We start from the raw sequence: 23,631 nt of genomic DNA, 5'->3' as shown, positions 1-23,631 counted from the left end.
ACTAAACTCAGAATAGCACTTTACAGAGGCTCAACCGCAGCAGCAACTCTTTTACAGGACGTAACACGGCTCGGTCCGCTGTCACAGCCTCCACCTGTGGTCAAAGGAGTACTCAGTCCTTGTACTTTAGTACAAGTTCCAACACAACAAAGTAAAAATAATCCATACCAATAAAATCCCTGCTGTCATTCTTAAATGAATGTACAGAAATAGTATCACCAAAATGTACTGAAAGCATTAAAAGTAAATGTACTTCACTCAAGTACTGCACATAAGTAACAATGTTGAGGTACTTCACTCGAGTATTTGTAGTTTACTTCTACTACACTACATTTTTGAGGGAAATATTGTACTTTTTACTCCACTACATTTATTTGCACATTAATACTACAAAATGGATAAACAATAAATTGTGATATTCTATCAATACTATAATATCATTATTACAAATATTATATCAAGACTTTATTGATTCCCAAAATCAAAAAGGGAAATTCACAAGCTATTCAACAGTATAAAGTAATATGAATACATTAAAATTAGCTCCCACTGCAATATTATGTATTCATATTATTGATCGATTACTTGATGATTCTGAAATGGGAACGAGTACTTTTACTTTTGGTACTCTTAAGTACAATTTGATACAAATACTTTTGTATTTTTACACAATTTTCAATGCAATATGAGTATTTCTGCACTGAAGTACTGCTACCTTTAAAAGTACTTCTTCCACTACCAAATGTAGTGGAGTAGAAGTATAAATGAGCAGAAAATGGAAATCCTTAATACAAAAGTGTACTTAAGTACAGTACAGGAGTAAATGTACTATATTACTTTCAACCCCCACGGTTTGCTTGAGTTAGAAACACAAACTGCACTACTGAGGTCTTTTCCTCCAAACTCGCTCAACGCTGAGATTAAAACACAAAGAGCTCAATGAATCCACGAGCCCCCCAGAGGCACCGCGGCCCTGTGCCCACAGCAGCCGGCTTGCTATTTCCTGTCCCACCCTCCTGGCTTCACAGTGAACAGACCTCACTGTGGTGCGTTCGTGGCCAGCAGAGGACAGACCACCTTCCTCTGGTCAGTGGCGGGGCTCAAATCTGCACAGAAGCCAGAACAACTCACAGTAAAAGGGGGGATTTCTAGACAAGTTAGTGGTCCACCTGCATTTCTGAGCACTTTTATTTTTGGAGTCAGATGCCAGTGCCACACGCGTGCATTTCACTTATCTCCCAGGGAAGAAGAAACACCTCCCTCTGTACACTTGAGGAGCGTTTCTGGCTGGTCCTCCTCCTGTGAAGGATGACAGGGAGTGAATCATAGTTGAGGGCAGCTCCCTCTCAGCTACATCAGCTCCTCTGCCACAAACGCTGAGTGACCAACAAACTCGCACTGCTCCTCTGTCTGAATGATGGGATCTTATCTAAGTGTTGGCTGACGGACCAACTCCAAATTTGGATCTAAATTCTTTGTTTCTCCAGTGGAAAGTGTTTTTGTTAGTCAAGCTGTGCAGCTCTCATCCAGGACCAAGGTGAGTGATGACTTCAGATGATGTTTACCCTTTACTTTTCTTCCTCCAACATATTTAACTTTCATGTAAATCAGGCTTGTATCGCATGTTACAGGGGCTCTCCTGTTGGATCCTTTTACTAACTTTTTTTTTTAGATATATTGCAGTTACTGGTGTCAGGCAATAAACAGGGCAACAAACTAGTTTATTAGTAGGGTCTGCACCATGTTCTTTACAATACCGCAGACCATAAAATCCTTTATAGATGCAGTAGCTACAACGTGCTCAAATCATCAACACGTTGAACATACATTTGAAGAGAAAACCCTTGTTTTGCAGCTTGTTTTGTGTATTTTTATCCTTAATTTAGCCCACTTTTAAATCGCTTTCTACTGTGATAGATGGAAATATTCCCTGTCTGAGAGACAGAAGACAATCAGTGGACTACTGTAAAATAAGTCTCATTTTCAACGGTTTCAGGTTTCATCTTTTGACTTAAATAGGATTATCTAAGCAGGAAGTGTGGGAGGGTTGAACGGGAGTGCATTTTATGGGGTTACATAAACAGCTACAGCTGCCGGGCCTTTGCATGTGTATAGTTAAGTCGGGAAGTTATTGGACTTGTCTGGAAATGTTAGGTGTTAAATCTGTCTGCCCGAGGACTGCAGCTGTATAAAATGGACATTTGTCTCCCTCTGGTATTGCTGTTGTGCTTCCTGCCCGGGCAAACTTCACCACAAGTGCCCGCCTCAGGCTGTCATGAAGGTCTGAGGAGCGCTGCATACAAATGTGTCTTTTAGTGTTAATGTTAGTGGACAACAGAAGAAGAGTATGAGTGTACCACAATAGTGTTGTTTGTACAAATAGTCGACTGTGGCGTGGCAATTCCATCTTTCTGTCTTTAATTAATCCTAAAAATCTTTTCTTAAAGTTAAAAAAAAAAGAATTTGCCAGTGCAGTGAGATGATTTTCACCCGTTTTAACAGAAATCAACTTGTTTTAAGAAGTTTCTGGAAAGGAGAGTTGAAAACATGAAACGATACGACAGGTCACTGCACTAGAATCAAGGAAAATTCAACTTAATTTTGCAATAAACAAGGTATAGAAAATATTCTTACTGCACACCTCTTACTGAGAGTTAGACGGGAAGATCAATACCTTTCTCTACACGTGAAGCTTTAGTCAGCAGCTAATTAGCTTAGCTTAGCATAAAGACCGGAAACAGGGAAAAAGATATCATGGCTCTGTCCAACGGTAACAAAATCTGCATAAATCTCACTAATTAACATATTTGTTAAATTTGTACGAAAACCAAACAATATATAAACAATATTTAGCTGTTTTACGGTGTGTTATGCTAAGCTAAGCTAACTGGCTGCTGGCTGTAGCTTTATATTTAGCGCACAGATGCGAGAGTGGTATCAATCTTCTCATCTAACTAAAGTATTTCAAAATGTCAAGCTATTCCTTTAAAGACTCGAAATTACAGAAACACTATTAGTTGATAAGAAGGCCGTATCTGCAGTGTGATAAATGCCACAAGTTTGATAAACGGCCTGATCTGTGAGCATGCAGAAGTACTGGGTGCAAAGGCCAGTTTCTAATTAAAAAACAAACACTGTTTGACTTTACGCGAGCTGAAGCGGACTCTGAATTGCCCACTTATGTTGTTAAGGTCTGGGGGCCGCAAATTGAGGGTGCAGATGGAGTCAAGCTTCTTCTGTCTGCGAGTTGAATGTCGAACAGAAGGCAGCGCGGGTGGAGACCCACCGGTTCCCATGAGTCAGCTGCCACCATAGAGACCACTGTAATTGCCCCCCCCAAAAAATAAAGACTTTGAGAGTGCACGGGGTCTGCCAAGACTCACCAGGATAAAGATCAGGGTGGGAAAGTGACTCGACCCCGCTCCTCTAAATAGCGGCGATTGGGCGTGATTTCGTTTTCTCCCTGGAGAGAAAGCACCAGAAAGAAAACATTTGGCTCCCACGCACACTGTTGTTGTAATGACAGGGAATGTGAGGGGGTGGGAAATATCAGTCATCATGTTTATATCAAGCTTTACTGTAACGTTGAGACCATCTGTGACAACCTCAACTTCAACCTCATCCAACCCTCAGTGTATCACTCGCTTAAAGGAACAGTTCACCCAAATTATGAGGAAAATATCATTTAGGGACTATGTTCAGCTCCAATGAGGTCTTTAGATTTTACAAGATTAGCAGGACAGACATGTTTCTGTGGAAATTTTAGGGACGGCAATGAAATATCTCAACAGTTAGCCTATTACCATGAAGCAGTGCACCTGGATCATAATCCATTCATTAATGTATAACTCCAAGCGTGATGGATTATTGAAACAACTCACCATTAATTTGTGTCTTGAGAACATTTCTAACATTTCTACATGCACTGCAAACTTAATGGCTTAATACACAAGCAAAAAACCAAAGAGCATGTACTCACTGATTACCAACATTTACATCTGCATTACTACCAAATAGAAATGACAAACGGCATTATGGCAAAAATGGATCTGAATGAATGGTTGATAAATAATATCTATAAAGCATATGATAGATCATTAATGAAGCCATTAGTCTTAAACCCGTCATTAAAGGTGCCTTGCCATCAATCCCTCAAAGACAGATATTTAAAAATAAATGCAAAATAAACCAAACGAAAGTACACGTTTTGTTAATAGCTGCAGTTTCCAAGGAAAACTGTCATGTGACTTGTTTTCTGTGGGAAAAAAAAGAAAGAAAAAAAAAACATTTGCGTGACGCCGGAAAAGAGCCTCCTCAGGCTCTGATGTCATAAATATAAACATCCCCATCAGACACAGAGGGCCTCATGTTGCTGTCCTCACCGCAGGCCTCCACTTACGAGGAACACAATGTCCTCGTCTGCTGACCTCTGACACCAGGAACACACTGTGTCAGGCTTTTGGCATCTTTTTGGATGAGCTCAGACTTTTGGGTTTATACCATATTATATATCACATCAGATTTAAACATTAACGCACTAACTGTCTGCTTGTGTATTTTTTTGACAGGATCCTGTTGCTGTTGGAGTTCAGTGTGTAACAGAAAGTCCTGGAGATGGTAGATATCTGAACCCACAGAGAACCAGGATGGAGCCTGTTAAGAGAGACATGGAGCTGCTCAGCAACAGCATGGCGACCTACGCTCACATCAAAGGTGAAGACCGCCGTGTGTCTTTAACTGTGGTTTTCAACCTGAGGCTCCAGGCTCCGTCAATGGGTCATGGCATAAATCTGGGGTGTCACAAGATAAATACCAGTGGTGGAAATACAAAAAACTAAATAGTTCTTTTCAAAATGTCTCTAATTCTTGAAAACTCACAAAATTTGTCACACACATTAGAAACCACAAAAGAAAAGAGTTCTGCAAATTTAGCTTGGGGCGTGGCAAGCTGGCTCCATAGCGCCCCCAAAAGCACCACAGGTTTGAGATAAAGTTCCTTTTTTTATGTTCACGGAAAAAAACTAATTGAGCTAAAAAAATGACAACTTGCAGTTTTACAAGGACCAGACTATTGCTTGGATCAGCAACTTACTGGAGTCTAGCAACCTCACAGTAATGACAAGACCACAAGTTGAACTTTTTTACACTTTGGTTTCTGTACAGGTTAAACAAACAATACACAATGTGTTCATTAGTGAGATTCAAAGATGCTGTTAGTCGCATTTTGTTACTTTTGTTAATCTGACAAATCAATAGTAAATATTAATAGCTGTCAGACAAATGTAATAAAGAGGTACGATATATTACCCTCTGAAATGTAGTGGAGTAGAAGTAGCATAAAATGGAACTATTCCAGTAATGTACAAGTACCTCAATAAGTAAATGTATTTAGTACTTACAAACTCGTCCATTGTGTTTCTCTGCCTTCACAGCCAACCCAGAGACCTTTGCCCTCTACTTCATGATGGGCGTCTGTCTCGGCCTGCTCTTAGCGCTGTGCCTCCTGGTGGCCGGCATCGCCTGCAGGACTCGCCGCCACAGCAGACCTCCCCCATCCCCCGAGAGGAGACAGCTGAAGGAGTCCAGCGGGGAAGAGGAGGAGGAGGAAGAGGAGGAGGAGGGCACCACGGAGGACGACGGGGAGGAGATGGACATCCCTAAAGTGACAATGGGGCCCATGAGCGATCGCAGCAGCCAGTCCAACGGGACTCTGAGGAGCGTGAACGTGTTTGCGTCGGCTGAGGAGCTGGAGAAGGCCCGGCGTCTGGAGGAGAGGGAACGAATCGTCAGGGAGATCTGGAGGAACGGACAGCCGGACGTTCTGGTCACAGGGACGGGGACTATTGGACGAGTGCATTATCACTAACAGACACTTTGACTGTGCCCTGGACATACACAGTACATTGATGGAGACATTTTGTTTTCTGTGGCAACCCAAAGTGTTCAATATTAAAGTAAAGGACTGTACGAAAATGATTGGGCTGTTTCACCAAAGACCTCCCCAGGGTCATTCATGTTTGAACACTGCTCTTGATTCACGAACAGTGTTAACTGAGTCCAGCTCGTTTAATCATCTGCCCCAAATTTAAACCTCAAACTCTGAACTGAACTTTTATTAATGTGCACCACCAATGTGCACATTAATAAAACACGGATACAGCGACATAACCGTGTTGCTCTGCATGTGGCAAAGTGGAGGAACAGTGAAATGAAATACAAATTTATGGCAAAAAAGAAAAGAAAATAAATACCCTCCCCGTTTTTCTTCCCTAATAATTTTCGTACAATTCGTGAATAAATAAGACATAATGAAATAGGTATGAATAAATATAATAAAAATGCAACCTATTCACAATATTTACAAATACAATACATTTTTTAAAACTCTGCTTAAAGTTATGAAATGTTTTTTAATGTTAATTGAATCGAATTTAGATAAAAGTCAAAATTCTCTCAGGCAGATAAAATAAAACAATTTTAAAGGAAAAGGTATTTCATTTAATTATTCTAGGTATATTATACATCTGCATTTGTTCATATGATATTTCTTAATTTTACTCATGAATACAATATTCAACATGTCTGGTCTCCATAGCTTTTCTATTATATTGACATAAGGCAGATTTTGTATGCAGCATAATTTGGCTTCATCTGTATTTTACCATATCTCTGCAACGTGAAAAAAAAAGTTAAAAGTTTAACCACTTTTTTTAATCAAAAACAAAATATATTTATCATTAGGTGTAGCAGTGTCCATTTATTGTGATTATTTATGTGTCAAACATTACGTTTATTTGCCTTTTTTGTGTTAATTAAGAGGAGAAAATAGTTAGCATCTGTATGCTAACTATGTAGCATTAGGTGGAGCTGAGAGACGGTTAGCTAGCTAGCTTAGCTTAGCACAAACACTGGAAACTGGTAGAGACTGCTGTCTCTGTTTAAAGGCAACATTCACCTCCAGTGGTAACAAGTCAAACTTGAGGTGTCGCTGACGTTGACCGTGACGTTGCCAGGCAACACGGGAAGACTTACCGGTCCTGCTCAAAAAATAGTCCGGCTCCAAACAGTGCTGTTCCATCCATGGTTCCAGACTCTCACGTGAATATTAACTGTTTTCTTTGTCTTGTATGATAGCAAATTTCATGTTGATGTTTTGGACTGTACTAATTGTTCCATTAATGTTTTTGAGTATTCAGTTGATTGTTTTCAATTCTTAAAGTTGTTTGATTTGTATGACCAACAGTCCTAAAAAATTTCGCTTTACAGCGATATAAAGGAGGGAAAACTGCATATCTTCATATTTTATAAACTTGAATTAAGATTGTTTGGACTTTTATTTGATGAATAAGGCTTAAACAATCATCAAAACAGAACATCAGTTATCAAAAAAAAGAGGATGATTTAATCAATTAATCATTCAAGAATAATTGCAGCAATTTCAACACATTATCTTGGGCTCTGGAAAATTCTGATGGGCATTAAAAATGTAAAAAAATGTGTTCAAGAAAATAGCCTGTATATTAATCCAGAAGGAAAAAAGCGCTTTGCTCCAGCCCTTGTGTTAAACTGCTCCCACAGAAGCAGCTTCACGGTGGGCTAATCGTAGCAGAGAAGTCAGATTCCCACAGAAACCCTCCAGTCTTTTCCCAGCCTTTAAATTGGACTTGTGTCTCTGACCCCATCACTTCCTGTTTCCCTTCCAACAATTCCCAGTACCCTGCCTCCTAGTTTCAGCTACAACACTGCAGCTCTCTCTGCTGAAGACATGTATGTTTAGTGGCTATGAAAGAGCCATTCACCTCAGCCGTACTGTAGATATTACCAATGCTGAGCTTCCCCAAGTGGATCCAAGCGATGTCCCAGCAGACAGTCTATTTTCTGTTGGCTGGATTTTCCTCTTCCGTCAATGAAAAGGCTCACTATGTTATAACTGCAGTAGCTTGTGTCCAGTGTCCGTTAAGTGGCACTGAATGGAGATTGTTGAAGGATTTAAGAGAAAACAAGTCTTGAGACAAAATGAGACACTCACGACCTGATGGTTTGTGCTCATTCTGGGACAAATTGTTTATTCACACTTGTTTGTGGTCCTGGGCCCTCTATAACAGCTCAACAAACATATTTAACATTGTTTTACCACCTAAGTTAAAGTAGAAATACCACAATTTCCCAACATTATTCACAAAGAAATATACAGTATGTTATCCTGGAAAATTATAATTGGCTTCTTTGTACTACTTGCTGGTATTTTATAGACAAAGAGTAATACACAATTGACAGATTTATTGATAATAAAAGCAATCATTACGATGCTTTATGGTGATTTTGTCACTTTTAATCAAATGTACAACCAACTTTGTGGCCAAAAGTTACCGCTTCACTACTTTCATACATATTGAATATAATTGGTTGATTTTGCAATTACTATTTTTACTGCAGTGGAGTATGTGAGATCCCACTCAGGAGGTAAATCACAAACCATTTAACACAGTGAGCCGTCTAACATTTCTACAGAAGGTTCAGTTGCAGACCTCAACAATCACACTCAGAGTTGCCCTGAATCAAAGAAAAATTTATTGAAAATTAAAAGACAAAGAACTCCAAAGCTCTTGAGAACAGTACAAAAGTATTCAGCTTCAGATTAAACAAAAAGAAAAAGTCCTACAGTTCTGTTTAGTACATGCAGTATGTACAGTCAAAAGTGGGATGAAGCAGCACAGTGAGATTCACCAAACTAGGTCGCGTCAATTCCTCTTAAAAACACTTTCATCGATGCCTTTGACAAAAGGTTTTGTCAATATCTCTTCACTTTTTCATGTTTAGGTTCTCTGACTGGAGTTTAAACTGTTTTTTTTGTTTTTTTTATGCGAGAGGATTTACTGCAACTGTTGTATTTTTTAAAAAATGAACCATATTCAGTATTTATGTTTTCCATTCCCCCGGATGTTGAGATTGCAATAATTTAGGTCTTATAATTCTATACACTTAATAACTTTTTGTAATAGCTATTCTTTTTTTTTTTTTTTGATTAAAAATCTAAACAAGAGGTAGCCACTTACCTAAATTGATATGACAGAGGCAGAAAACCTATATGTTTATCCGTCTAACGCAAAAATCAGGGGATTTTGGTGCCAAATTCTTTACAATTTACACTTCTTTAAACAGAAAACACCCACAATCAATGAGAATATACTGGAACACACACACACATAAAAATGTCTTCACTTCCTAATGAGAAATACAGGTGAAGTGGCACTACATGAAAAAGCTCGGATAATATAAGTGACAAACATCGATCGTTCGGAGGGAGGGGGGGTTAATCAAAATTGTTTTCATGTCTGATAATTTGACGATTGTGAGCCCTGAGCCCACTACCGATTGGTCCCGAGGAGCGAGGTATGAATCGAACGCTTCATGCAGTAACATCAAAGATTTATCACAGCCCCAAAAAACAAAGAAAGAAAGAACGAGAAGGTGGAAATCCTCTAATACCTTCCTACACTGAAACAGGTGGAGTTGTACCTCTCGTAGCCAGGGCTGTCCCCTCTAACAGATTACACATGTATTATTAGTTATATGTCATTTCTAAGGCACAAATGCATTTCTTATTTTGTCATATTTTCAAAGGATATTCATCTTTGTTGCCTCAGTATTTTCTCCCTTAAAACGATACAATTGAGTCAACCGGCTGCGGAAAAAAACAAAACCTTTACATAAAAACACTCTGAGATGAAGCTAACCTCACATACAAAACGTAACAGAGTGCTGCTCCTCATTCAAGTCAGTTCTTTCTTCACTTAAACCGTGAGAAGGCTCAAACTCACTGAACACATTTGTTTTACTATAAATGACGACATGACCTGGAGGTGAAAATAAAGAAGAACGACCCCTTCATCGCTGCCGTAACCGTTACGACGCTGCATACGCAGGAGATGACGGAGCGAGCTGCTCTACTGCTTCTGGGCGGAGGCGTCTCCTGGGCCCTTGGTGTCTTTACGCTCTACTTCCGCGGAGTCGTCTCCCAGCTCCACCTCCTGTCCTCCCTGGAACATGTCGTGGGTCCACTTCGGGCTGCTGCCCCCCTTGCGGTAGACGAAGCGCCCCCGGCGGGGCGGGAAGGAGCCCCGGCCTCTTCCGCGGCTGTCCACCCAGGTTTTCTCACCGTCACGGTCATCATGCTGGAAGGGCACACAGGCAACGTTAAAAAGGTCAGGTCAGAAGTCCTTCACACAGCAGGAATACTAAAACCAGTGGGCTGGTCTAGCCCTGACCCCCCAAAACTCAACTCAACCCCAAAAATGCAGTGTATACAGCAGCCTAACTAAATGTATTCATTCTACCATTTAATGACATTATTTCTACTCTGACATGCCATAATGTCTGTGAAAAAGGTCCATGTTTTGAGAGCCTTGTCATGCCACTAAATCAATTAGCAGCTCCAGAGGCTCACCAGGTAATACTTCCTGCTCTTGGGAGTGTATTCAGGGTCCCATTCCTCCTCTGGAGGGCGCACTGCAGGATTTACATTTGCAGGGTTTCCATTGCTGCTGCTGCTGTTGTTGTTGTTGTTGTTGTTGCCTGGATAATTTCCCCTGCTCCACCCTCTCCCTCTGACTCTGGGGAACTGAAATCAAAACAACAATGTGGATTTAAACTTGCAGTCAAGGGACAGACACATTTTCTACAATAAGATGGACGAATATTTTATTATTATCATTAATATTTGATATTTTTGGTCCACAAAGAAAAAAAATCGACCCAGGGACGATGACAACGACAGAACACAGAAATAAAAAAGCCATACTGATGGAAATCAGGCATTTGTTTTAGTGATGAGGTGAAGTTCCACTGATTTACGCCACATTACCTTAATAAAAATCAGGTAGTGCATGGAATATGTATGAGAGAGTGTCATCATCATTATCATCATCATCATCATCATCATCCACATTATGTTCCTTAGCATTAGGAGGAAGGAACAGAGCAGAGAAGCGTAGTCTACTGTGACGCCATTAGGACAAAGAATTGCAAGAAGATGAGATGTCAGTACGTCAGTGACAAAAGAACACCAATACAGCAGGAGAGATGAACAAAGACAGGAACTTACAAATCCACGGCCTCGGCCTCTCTCCGCGTTGTGGCCTTCATAGTGGCCTCTGTCTCCAGGCCCGCTGTAGTCGCGTGGAGGGTAACGGCCGTAGCCCTCCTCCGAGTGCTCCATCCCTTCTCCTCCCATGAACTCCTTACACCTGTAAGGAGGAGGGTAGGGGGACGGAGAGGAGGAGGAGGACGAGGAGGACGGAGAGCGCTCACGCTTCTTCTTACCCTTCCTGCGAGAACAGAATGTCAAGGTTGGATGTGAGTCTCATAAAAAAAAAAATAAAAAAAAAATAAAAAAAAGATAATGTGTCAAAACAGATTGAAGGTATCATGTGCAGGTTGTGGAAGGTTTGTAGAGTGGTTGCTATGGTTACGGGAGACATGGCTTGCGTTTACACCTATTCCTCCTTCACAACCCCCTAAATTTTCAGTTATTCAGTTCATGTCGCTTCTCACATTACGTTTTTACACAAGCCCCTCCACCAATATTTAACCAAAGCTGCAATGTGAACACATCCAGCCAAAGTTGTATGTAAAGGAGAGAAAAAAATAGCCTCAAGCAGTAGATTAAAAAAATAAAGTGCCGGATGTTCGATATCAAGTGAATGCCAATTCAACTTTTCCTGCTGCTTCATATTAAGCTTTCACGTTCCTCAGACTCTGAACATTTGCACATTCCATTCTCTAAACAATCTACAGCTCTTTTCATTTTAAAACAGATATATTTTACACATTTCCTATTTCTGATTAATGACTCGATTTTTACAGTTTTTTCTTTTCTTAAAACACCAAGAAGGCTATAATTTTGAAGTAGTTAGAGGAAAGCAATGGTAGTTGTCTCAAATCATAGTGCCTGACTATTTAGGGCTAGTTAAGAAATGTACTGTAGAAATAGATGGGAACGAAGCAGACTGTGCCTACATATTCGTGGTAAGGTGCTAAAATTGAATTATGAGTGTGGACGAAAAAAAGGCAATTGTTCATCCTGCTCTGCTGCTGTAAATTCCCCGACATGGCAACATAGTAACAATAGTAACCACTTCTCCAACCATAGTGTTCCCTATGGCCTTGTTGCTGATGTGAAGGACTCTGTGGGACGGACAGAGACAACAGACTGAACCTACTTGGATTTCTTGTGGTGTTTCCCAGATTTCTCAGAGGACTTCTCTCTGCTCGCTCCTCGGGAGCCTCCGGGGCTCCTGCCTCCCTTGGACTCCTTCCCAGCAAACCTCTTACGCCTTTCAATATCCAGGCGAAGGTCCATCACGTCGCCTTTGAACTTTTTACTTGGATCCTGCAGAAATGTGTGTTTGTTAGCCAAGAAACCAGCTGTTTGTAAGACTGATGGACAGATTCAGAAATGCTACAAAACTGTTTGGTAAACATGACACAAATGAAATCACTGCATTAAAGTAAAGATGAACTACATGTATCAAGTATTGTGTTCCCTCTAGTGGTTAACACAGAGTAATACAAAATATTCCTAAAAAATGACTTTTCACAATATAGTATAAAAGTATTGGTGGAAACCAGCAGCATGCATGTAGCTTAATAAAACAAATTGAATTGTACAGGTTTTTTTGTAGCTTGATTTTTTTCTTTCAAGAAAAATACTTACAAGGTAAAGGCACTGATAAGCGTCCCTTGAGAGGCTTGGACTCAGGATCTTAATTCACTTCCTTTTAGCCTTTGCTTGGGCTCGTACATACCCAATCAATAACCATATCTCATAGGCTGGGGGGGCTTGCTCGGCACTTACAAAACACAATTGGGCTCTTTTGATTTAGAAATATGCATCCTTTGAAAGAAAAGCACAAAGCTGAACACTGCTGCTTTTGGGTCGTCTCAAAATTTGCTTGTTCCAAATACGTCAAATTTCAAAATGGCGGGTCACCTTGTAGCCGGTCTCCTCCATATCCTCAAACAGGTGAGAGTGCCTCTTAAAAGCACTGGGGGAAACATCGATTCTCCTGGGAGAGGAGGAGAAATCGCTGATGTCAATAACATTCATATTTTGAAAAGCTTAAATCACCTCAGATCAGATAGTTAGATGGTGAGATACCTGTGGATTTCTGGGCTCTTCCTTGGCTTCATCATTTCTACCTCTGCAGCTTTTCTTTGGTACATGGCAAACCGCTCACTTAGAGTCATGTCTGACGATTGGAAGTGTTGCGCTGCGAATAAAGAACAACAAACTGTTATTCCAAGATACAGCAGCGCCGGCTGATAGAACATATAATCAAGTAACGAAATGTCCGGATCTCATCGACTGTCCAAACTCCCGTCGTCTTGTCATCTCGAGTCTGCAGGGACACAAGCCAGCACAGATCACACTTTACCTTTGATGTAGTGCACGATTGAGACTATGTGCTGAGCAAACAGCTCAGAGGGGCTGCGACGGAGCTGTGGCGACTGAACGTGCTGGAAAATGGAACGAAACTCCGGATCTTTCTTAGTGGGATTCAGCAGCTCTCGGGGCACGAGGCGCTCTTTAGACAGGGAGGAGCTGAGGGAACAGAAGAGGAACACTGAGCATTGAGACGTAGAAACATCTACCGTATTGGCCCAAATACAGGATGAACCGGTCGTAGTTCGATCAGCTCAAACCGGTCGAACTACCGGTTTTCCCCAAACATCTGTTTTAGTATGCAAATTGTAATATGCATATTCAAAAATTGAATTGAATCATCTGCAAAGTCAACAATTACCAGAGTAGCAAAAGGTCATGATGGCAAAACTCAGACTAAAGCCGGAGAAAATCATTCTGACCGCTCTGGGAGGATGTGATTAATGTAAAAGCTCTTCACAAGTGGGATTTACATTCTATTATAATTGGAGTGTGTCATGTTTCCCTTGTATGAGACAAATGGCTGCAAAGACAAGGATCTGTTGAAATTGTTTACCTTTAAAAAAAAAAAGTTAGTAAAAGATCCCTTCCGTTTGTTGGAAAAGGAGAGGGCTTATGTTCTGGTCAATATGGTAACATTGCATGATGGGTTATAAATACCTGGGCATTTCATCTACAGAACCGATTTTGTGTTCAAAGTCGTCCCTTGACGCAGACAGGTGTCGCACAGGTGACTCCTGGCGGCGAGGGAAAGCTCCGGGAAACAGCGGGCGCTCCTTCTCTCTGGAAGTTGCGGGAGGGGACAGACTCCTTCTGGACTTCTCCTTGTCTTTCTTCTCCTTCTTCTTGGACTTCTCCTCCTTCTTGGAGCTGTGCTTGCGGCCTCGGTAGAACTCCTCCTCCATGTGGTCAAGGGGCTCTGCCTCTTCAGCATCTCTGCGGCTCTTCTCCTTAACGGGCGGGTAGGACGTGGAATAGCTCGGCTCGTCCCCCCACTTCCCGAAAATGTCCCGAGCGGTGAGGGTGGTTTTGACCTCCCCGTCCTCATCAATGTCCCTCTCTTTCAGCCCGTGCGACTTGAGGAACTCCTCTTCTCCGGCGTCGAAGAAAGGCAGGGTCTTGTCCTCCTTGGAGTCGCTTAAAGACGCGGACGAGATGTTGAAAAGGTCTCCAGACTTGCCTCCTTTCTCCAGCTCTCGGTCTGTGGTGCTCTGCTCTTTATCGCGACCGTTCTCCTTTTCAGCAGCCTGCTTTTTGTTTTTGTTCTCGGCCAAGAACCTGAAACAGAGAACCAGACTGAGCTTTAGTACCTGCGACGCCAGAACTTTAAATCACCACTGCCTGCTTCCCAAAATAGCATATCCGGTACAATAGATAATCCTACACGCTCCACAGAATTTTAATTTCCCAACAAATAAAAAATGAAAACAAAAAAATCCCATCCCAAAAGCAAACATTTCAGACCAGGACTCACATTGAGATAACCAAACTCACGTAACAACCACGTCCTAAGTAAGTGGGATTTCATACAACTTCATCAACAGCCGGCTACATTCTCAATGCACTTAAAATCTAGAGTTTTACGTTTTCCTTTTTAACCTGTATTCCTACAGGGAAGTTTGGAGAAAAAAAAAAAGGCTAGACGTGTTTGAAAGAAAAATAACATTCATAATTTGTCAGAAGAATTGAAAAGAACACCATGTAACTACATTCAAATAACTACAAATGGAATAGACCTACTTTTTGAAGGCAGCAGAGATCACAGTCTTATCTTCACATTTGGCCTCTTCCTTCGAGAAGAACCCAAAGCCGCCGAAGGAGGCCGTTTGTCCGGACTTCGTGGGGCTCTTTGCTGGAGGGGACACGGTGCCGATGGTTTTCCACATAGGACCGCCTGTCCCGGGCCCTTTGCTGTCAGGACCAGTGGGGCCACCTTCTTTCTTAGTGTCTGGGCTGATTCGTTTAGGACTGGCGTCATAGTCAATCCATTTACCACCGGATGCCTTCTCGATGGCACTGCCGTCTGCTGCCAGACCCGATTTCTCTCCCTGACTTTCTAGCTTGTCCTTAGCATCCTTGGAGCCGGGCTTCCCCTTGCTGCTGCGATGATGCGGAGACGAGGACCGGGACCGCGAGGAGTAGCTGGAGTGCTTGGAGCGCCGAGATCCCCGCGAGGACGAGCGGTCAGAGTAGTGGGAGCGGCTCCGGCTGCCCGAGCGCTTCTTGGGCGTGCGGGAGCGTGAGCGGCCCCTCCTGGGGCTGTGGGCGTGGTGGTCCTGGTCGTGGTGGCGATCGTGCCAGCCTCCTCCACCACCTCCGCCACCGCCACCGCCCTGCCAGTTGGACTTATAGCCGTAGCCGCCTCCTCCCCTGTTCTGGTAATGGCTGCGTGGGTAATAGCCTCGGTTTCTGGCACGGTAGTGGTAGGGCCTCCGGAAGCCTCGGTTGTAGCCTCGGAACCCTCCTCTGTTGTTCTGATAGTCCCTGGAAGGATAGTTTCTGTAGGACGGAGAGTGTGAGCGAGAGCGGGAACGAGACCTGGAGCTGGACGAGAAAGGAGAGAGAGAGAAAGACAAGAAAATGTATGTTATTCGGGGAACAGCATGTGTCGTGGCCTAACACAAATTTCAACCTTGCAGGTCAAAAGCCACGCAGTCTGCACATTTAAGCAACAGACTGTAGCCAGAATCCTACTTCTCTTGTGGGGAACACAAAGACTTGGGACAAACGTCTGAATGAACACCAGAAACCAACATCAGCCGGCTGTAAACACCAGACCAAAACCAGCACGGCATCGACTGGGATGCTCCATATACAACCGCCTTTCACCTGATAGAAACTCCATACTCTGATCACATGACAGCAACAAGGGCGGCCCCTGACCAAAGAAATCCTTAGTCGACTAACACTCGATACTCACACATTAATCACACTAATCGATTGGTTGATTTAATCAACTTTTGTGTGATTCTCCACAAAGAATCACACAAAAGCACGACTTTAAATCTTGTATTAAAGATCTTAATTTGTCAAACTGCTGTCTCCACCGTCAAGCTGCCACCGAGCCAAAACGGTTGATAGAACTTACACAAGAAAATATAACAGAAAAAATAAAAAAGTTTAAAAGCCTTTAAACAGATTTCATGGTGAAATTCTAAATACATAGACAATGTATGTACATGTTAACATAATAGGTTACAACCCACACATGGTGGCACAAACAGCCTTCTTCAGGATGTAGTGTACCGGCCCTCTTGAAGCTGATCTTAGTTGCTCTGAGGCATGTGATCCACCCAGTGGTTATACTTTGTACTTGTCAGCTGTGGGTTTATTGGCTTCTTGCTCAGGTGTTTGGAATCGTCTTCTATTTCCTGAAGAGGAAACTGTGTGCTGAGGGTTGCACCCTGGAGAGGGTTGTTTGTGCCGCCAAGCGTGTTTAATAACCCATCTCTATCTTAACATGTACGATCGTTGTCTATGTTTTTAGAATTTCACCATGAAATAGCCATCTGATGAAAGGCTTCTTAACTTCCTTGGAGCTTCTTTTTTTACTTTTGTGTTCCCTACCAAAAAGCCTTCTGGGTCTTTTCTTTCTCTTTTGAAAATAAAATGCAATTGCCTAATTCAGAGCCAGTTGTAAAAAACTAAAAAGAGTGTAGCTGTACAATATTCTAACGGAACATAACTGCATGGTTTAAATTGTTCTACTAAACCATCCATACCAAGCTGAAATGATCCCGAAGAATTTATTTTAGCAAATTGTTTTAAAATAAATATGATTTAGAAGATTTATTGTCCAGTTTCTTTTTTGTTATTAAACCTGAAATAAATAACGTGCTTAGTCTATTGTTAGAAAATTAATCAAGCAACTACTTAAATGATCAATTAATTAAATTCACTGGTTCCAACGTTTCAAATAAGCATTTATTAGTTTTCTTTGTCTTCTATATTAATAAAAACACCTTTGTGTTTTAACTGGTGCTTGGATAAATTAAGCAATTTGAGGACGTCGCTTTCGGGTTTGAAAACTCACTCAATTTTTTCACAAATCCAGAAAACTAATCAGAACAAATTATTATTGCAGCCCTATATAATATTGTGCATTTACAGGAGACGGTTTTAAAAGATAGGACCGAAAACATTTATACTATGACTCTTTTATCTGATATTCAAATAGTATCAGAAAAACGATTCCTCCTGTTTTATAGACCTTCAGGTGTACACAATGGACCCTGGAGGTCCCAACGCTGTGTACTGGGTAACCTTGACAGGAGACAGAGGCCTACTACTGCCCACTGTCAACAGGGGGCAACGTAAGCTCAGCGATGGCTGGGAAGTAGCTCCAATGAGCACAATGTCTCCGTCATTCCCTCCAAGAGACACAAATGTAAACAAAAGCCTAACTTACATACAGAATATCACACAAAGGTCTCCTGTCATTTCTTAAACAGCTTTTAGCATAAATCTAAAGTGAGAACAATACAACAGAGTGATTTAAACTAGAAGACAAAACACACGATGACAGACGGCAAACTCACAAACCATCAATATGACATTATATCTTCAAATTGAATTGAAAAAAACACCTACAAAACAGCAAACCGTAGCTTCACCGGTGTAAGGCTACAAATAAAAGTCCTCCAAGGACAAACTTCCTATTCTAGATAAATGTTAAGTGGCATGTAAATTCAGGGGTATGAGAAATGTGACATTGATTGACAAAATGTTAATACTGCGCCTGTTACGATGGCTTGTAAAGAAAGACAAAAACATTAAGTTTACAAGTACATGCCAGCTACACATTTAACCCTTGTACCTTTTCATTGAAGCAGAGCAGTCCTGGACAAAAGACAGTGTCGTCCCACAAGCAGGACGGTCTGTGTGGCTTTAATTTATGTGTTAGACACCCAGGACGCAACCTGCTCTAATCCACGAGGGAGGAGGCAGTGGAGGGGGAGGGAGGAACAACAAGGCCAAGAGTACTCGCTCTCTGCTCCTTTTTCCATTTGACAATCATTGACCTGCAGTGTAGCAATGCTCTTTTCATAGAAAAAACATCCAGTCCAACAACTCACCGTCTGTGAAAGCGCGTTAACCCCCGACCTACAAACACAAACATGGACTGACGACAACAACAACAAGGCAGCCAGCAGGGGAAGCACTCCCTCACTTAAAATACTAAATAAATAAATACATCATATTGGGCATATGGGTTGTCATCTTAAAACTGTAGCACATCTCACAAATATAGACAACTACAGATTCCCTTACAAGAAAGAAGACGAGCCCATGCAAACAGCTTGAGGCTGTCGGCCGTTTTCTCTCACACAGGAAACACATTGATGCAAATTTTGGCGCAAACATAGAACGAGTGAGGTCCTGTGAAAGAAGAGCAATAAGGAAATAAGTTCTAGTTAAATTATAATTTAACTAGAGTCAAAATCAACACAATATCAAATGTGTATCTGGAACGTACTTGATGAACATATAGACATGGTCGGACTCATGATTGACAGTTTAAAATAAAGAATTTAATTTGATGCAGCAGAACCAGGTCTGTTTGGTGTATTAGTTGCCAATAGCACAGGAGTGCTGTGTCACTGAAGTGAAATGGCTGTCATGAAGAAATAAATGGTGAGTAAACATACAACTGAAACTTGAGCAGGCTATTTCCTTATAACGCTGTACAGTCCAACAAACAGAGCCAGATATTTTTACACCAGTGTACTACAGCTGATGTTTGTGTTGTTGATTCTGACTAATAGCACAGAGCTAATACCCACATCCTGCATATCATAAAATCTATGAAGACACCCATTTGTAATATCAATTTAAACCCCCAAAAATAGCCCCCACTTTCACTAAGTAAAAGTATATGAATACTAACAGTAATTAATTACATTCATATAACAAAACTGTAATAGTAGCTGTCATCACTGTGCAAAATGTTGTTTAAAAACTACTTGTTAAATATGAGTGGAACCCTGCTGAATATTCACCACATACATTTAAAAAAAAAAAAAATGCAGGTTTAATGTCAGAAACAGAAAACTGAATTTACCTATAGCGACGTTTTCTGGATCTTGAGCGGGAGCGGCTCCGAGAGTGAGACCTGGAGTAAGATCTGGATTTGGACCTCGATCTGGAGCGGGACCGAGCTGGGGAATCCGGAGCCTTCGACATCTTTGCACTTAGACCAGTCTAACTGTTCTTTTCCTTAAAAACAAAACAAGAAAACAAGTTAATTTGACTGGTTTTACTTAATGTTCACAAGGGGAATGAAACCGATACAACGTTAAGCAATAATGCCCTTCAAAAAAGAAAAGAAAAAAAGAATTCAAACAAATGCGGGGTGTTCTAAGAACATACAGGAAGTTACAGAAACTGTCACATCCTATTATATCTATATATAAGATACTTGTAGTTTGCAGACCACATTACAACTATATTTTGGCCCTAGTAAAACCTGGGCCGCCTCGATCTCGTGAGGCAGATGTGCATGACATCAGCGCAAGTATGAGCGATGTGAAACAGGTTGAGCTGTGAAGGCTGCTGCTGAAGAGAAGCGAGGTCTGGCTCAACGTCAAAAACAAATCAACCTGAACAGTGCAGCTGTACAAAAGCACGACCCTCCAAACGACAGGATGCAACAATCAGCTCTGTGGGTATTGAAGTACGGCAATGGTGAGGAGCTTGGCGGGACTTTCAGTGCTCTCCCTCCCTCATTTCTCATCGTCCCTCTATACTGCGATGTAATAAAGGCATAAAATGTCAGATAAAAAGATTCAAGATGCTGTTATAAAATTTTAAAACTCAGATCCGAAAGGTACGATGTTTCTTGTTTGTTTTGTAACCACAAAAAAAGAACACTGGATATTTTCCATTGATCGCCCAGCCTTAACTTTGAAGTAAACAAACAGTGCTTCAGTTAAGTGACATTGACCCCTTAACAAACTACTGAATCAACACTAACCGAAAATGGCGACCACATTTGCAACATGGCATCACTTATTTCATCCCAACCCTTCAGATAAAGAAAAAATATGTTCTTTATGTGTACATACGTTAAGAAAAAAATGCATATATGCTAGTTTCTGGCAAGGAGAAAAATAGGAATACTAAAAAGAATTGCAGCATTTGTTTATCTTGCTGCCTATTTGCCAAGATGCTCCAATATACCTACAATATGTTTTCTCTTCATGCATCTTTTCTACAAAATGGAGATCAGAGTCTCTTGCACAGTGCTGCTTTTACTACAACAGGGACTCCTTAGTGCTAAAAAAGGCAGCGCACCAATGACGTCATGCTGCTATTCCATTGGTTAAATCAAAGTCTAAAGCGCTTGCGTTTTATTCACGATTCCCTTTGAGAGCCCAATGAAATGCATAATAGTGTTTTTTTGCTATGGCTCTTTTTTTCTATGTAAGAAAGGACAACAGCTGCTATGTGTAAAACAATGGTTGCTACGTGTTAATACAGGGTTTCCCCTGCCTCTACAAATCTGAAGCAGGCCACTCAAGAGTATTATCGACCACCAAAGGCCCTCATTGCTCTTCTGCTGAACCTCAAACTTTCAATACACATAATTAAGGTACCTATTTGCATGTCTCGGCCCCCCTGCTTGTTAGGTAGGCTATCTCAATCACTTTCGTCTCATGTTAAATAAGGGAAACCCCCCTCTCGCAATAAGAAAGGACATTCATGCTAATCATTTCAAATGTAAAGTCAAAGTTGTGAGTTGTAGCGCTGAAATTCTCAACAAGCTGGTTTCAAAGAGCATGTTTAATATGCAGAGCTGTGAAAACTAAGATAGTAGCCTAAAAACACACAGAGGGACCTTATGATAGCCAAAGCAATATGGGTGACAATTAGGCCTTTTAAGAGTTTATATTCATAGCATCCTCTCTGAACCCGTTCTTCCCTGCAGACCTCATGTATGGCGCCCTGAATGATAATTACAGGGAGGTGCATGAGTGAGTTGACTTTCACCACATTATCTACGGTGTGCTACCAAAGCACAGCTCTCCCCTTGACATCAAAACAAAAAATGAAGGTAAAAGGCAGCATGTAGAATTTCAGGTTTTTCCATTTCATCACTGGCACAGATCTTTGACAGTCTGTACTGCTTTATGTCTGGTTATCTGGTTTATAGAATAAAACGTCAACTTATATATGATTTACTTTCTTGTTTCTGTAGCTCTAACTCATTATCTATCAAATAATGTATACTTTAAAAAAAATTAACTAGATGCAGAACTGGTTCAGGCTGAAAAGTAGCTGGACTGGTTGTGTGGGTTGACGTTAAAAGAAGGGTATGCACCATCCAAACAAAGACTGACACATAATATACATATATAATTGTGAAGGAAATATCTGTGAAACTTGTGAACTGGAAAGGCACAAGCCAGTAACCAAAAACAGGGTTGGAGTTGATCCAGTCAAAAGCAAATAAAGTCTAGTTTAAGTGATTGTTTTTAATAATGGTGTAATTCACTAAAGTTAAGGTCAAGCTCTTTGAAATGTGGAAACAATGTAGTATTTCCATCTTGATCCCTGTAAATTATATCATAAAACGTAGCTGCCAAGAAATAATATCAGACACCTGTTTAATACAACTATTGGAGATGTACTAGTGGTGGAATGTAACTATAACTAACTACAATTACTCAACTGCTGCATTTGATTACAATGTTGAGCTGTTTGTAAGTTACTTGAGTAGTTGCATTTCATGGTACTTTACACATTGTGCCTGTGACTCCACCACATGCACTTCAAAACAAAGGTGACTAACTACTTTGCAGATTCTAATCATTAGTACAAATTAATAAATTATGTTGTATTATTATGGATTAAGTTACCCTGTGGTGTATTAAAAACCCTTGTCTACCAGCTGCAATATTAAAGTCATGTAATTAAATACATCAATAATTATAATCTAGTCAGAAAATATATACGATTCTGAAATGGCCATTATGCACAATGAGTACTTCTACTTTTGGTACTTTAAGTATATTTTGATGCTTTTTGTACTCCAATTGGAGTACGATTATGAAGGCATGCCTTTCAACGTCACGTTACTTGTAACAGAGTATTTCTTACAGTATAGTATTGCTACTTTTGATGAAATAAAAATATCTGATTACTTCTTCCGCCACTGGATATACAAGTCACGAACACAAGTCCCTGGATTCAACGGGCCAATGGTCCTTTTGGTTGTACATTTAGCTCACGTTAGTTAACTGCGTTAATAATCACCATGTAAGGCTACGACGTCATATAAGATTACCTGTCCACCACATCAACAGCAAATATAACTAACAACATACAAAACAATGTAAAATACATGAAGTTAGCTTTGCTGAACGTGCAGCTGCGGGAGCACTCGACACTGTAATCAATACTGAGGTCCAATAACACTGACTAGAGCTATCGATACAGACGGGCCACCGTTAACGACATGCTTAACGTTACCATTAGCGAAGCAGTGGACGTTCCTGACTTCAACTATCAACTTACCTACAAAATTAAGCAACAATTACCTTTTCCCCGTTTTCACAAGGCTGGTCAAGGCTCGTGTTTGTGAATAAATGTTAGTAGAAGTAACGTCAGAGTAGCTAACCGTGGAGGCTGCTCGCCTGGTCCTCCTTCCTGGTTCTACTCCGTGGTTTCACTGTAACGTTACGAGTGTAAGCGGATGTTAGCAACCTAGCTTGTTAGCAGCGGGATCGTTGCCAACTAGGCCACCAAAACAGACGCACTGCGCCCTTAGAAGAGGGTAGGCGCTCGGACTGCCGCGACAGGCGCCATTAGATGTATCTGCGGATGCTTCTATGTGTTTTTCAACTGTGCTAAATTGAAGTTTTTGGCGGCATTAAGCTCTAACGGTCGAGAGACACAGTTAGCTCGCGATGCTACCTTTGCTACGCTCTAATCCCGCGAGAGTTTGTGTGTCGTGAAGCGTTGATGTCCGGGAGGCGAAGCTATGGGGTAAAGGCAGGGTCAACTTTCCTCTGAGGGTGTAATGTAGTAGTAGAGTATCTGGTACAGTATTGTCCCCGCTGTAACACCTGTCGCACAGGTACGTAGCTGGATTAATATGCCTGACGCCCCCGGTTCTCCTCCCCTCTCTGTGTAATTGATTAAACACAAATGCCCTACTTTAGGAATATGCAGCGCTAGTAGAAGAA

The 23,631-nt window shown here is 41.2% G+C and overlaps 2 protein-coding genes across 6 annotated transcripts; one reads left to right on the top strand and one right to left on the bottom strand.

The window, feature by feature from the left end:
* The first annotated feature begins 1,028 nt into the window (after positions 1 to 1,028).
* Positions 1,029 to 7,324, top strand: eva1bb (eva-1 homolog Bb (C. elegans)). Its single transcript, XM_068711343.1, has 3 exons — positions 1,029 to 1,537; positions 4,569 to 4,713; positions 5,433 to 7,324. The coding sequence occupies exons 2-3, from the start codon at positions 4,647 to 4,649 to the stop codon at positions 5,864 to 5,866; spliced, it is 501 nt and encodes a 166-aa protein (XP_068567444.1). The 5' UTR covers positions 1,029 to 1,537; positions 4,569 to 4,646; the 3' UTR covers positions 5,867 to 7,324.
* Positions 7,325 to 8,548: 1,224 nt separating this feature from the next.
* thrap3b (thyroid hormone receptor associated protein 3b) lies at positions 8,549 to 23,357 on the bottom strand. 5 transcript variants are annotated; one of them, XM_068711340.1, is made up of 11 exons: positions 22,961 to 23,352; positions 19,506 to 19,660; positions 15,185 to 15,988; positions 14,105 to 14,722; positions 13,437 to 13,603; positions 13,160 to 13,271; positions 12,992 to 13,067; positions 12,222 to 12,391; positions 11,105 to 11,327; positions 10,448 to 10,621; positions 8,549 to 10,175 (listed from the first exon to the last, which is right to left on the bottom strand). In XM_068711340.1, the coding sequence occupies exons 2-11, from the start codon at positions 19,625 to 19,627 to the stop codon at positions 9,948 to 9,950; spliced, it is 2,694 nt and encodes an 897-aa protein (XP_068567441.1). In that variant the 5' UTR covers positions 19,628 to 19,660; positions 22,961 to 23,352; the 3' UTR covers positions 8,549 to 9,947. The 5 variants fall into 5 exon arrangements, 4 of the variants coding, with proteins under 4 accessions (XP_068567441.1, XP_068567440.1, XP_068567442.1 ...); XM_068711339.1 differs by having other exon boundaries at positions 22,984 to 23,352; XM_068711341.1 differs by having other exon boundaries at positions 23,064 to 23,352.
* Positions 23,358 to 23,631: the final 274 nt, after the last annotated feature.

Source organism: Cebidichthys violaceus, unplaced genomic scaffold, assembly GCF_023349555.1.
Source record: "Cebidichthys violaceus isolate CVI_PGR_0920_01 unplaced genomic scaffold, fCebVio1.0.p SCAF_16, whole genome shotgun sequence".
Lineage (NCBI taxonomy): Eukaryota > Metazoa > Chordata > Actinopteri > Perciformes > Stichaeidae > Cebidichthys > Cebidichthys violaceus.
This window is presented reverse-complemented; position numbering and strand designations above follow the sequence as displayed.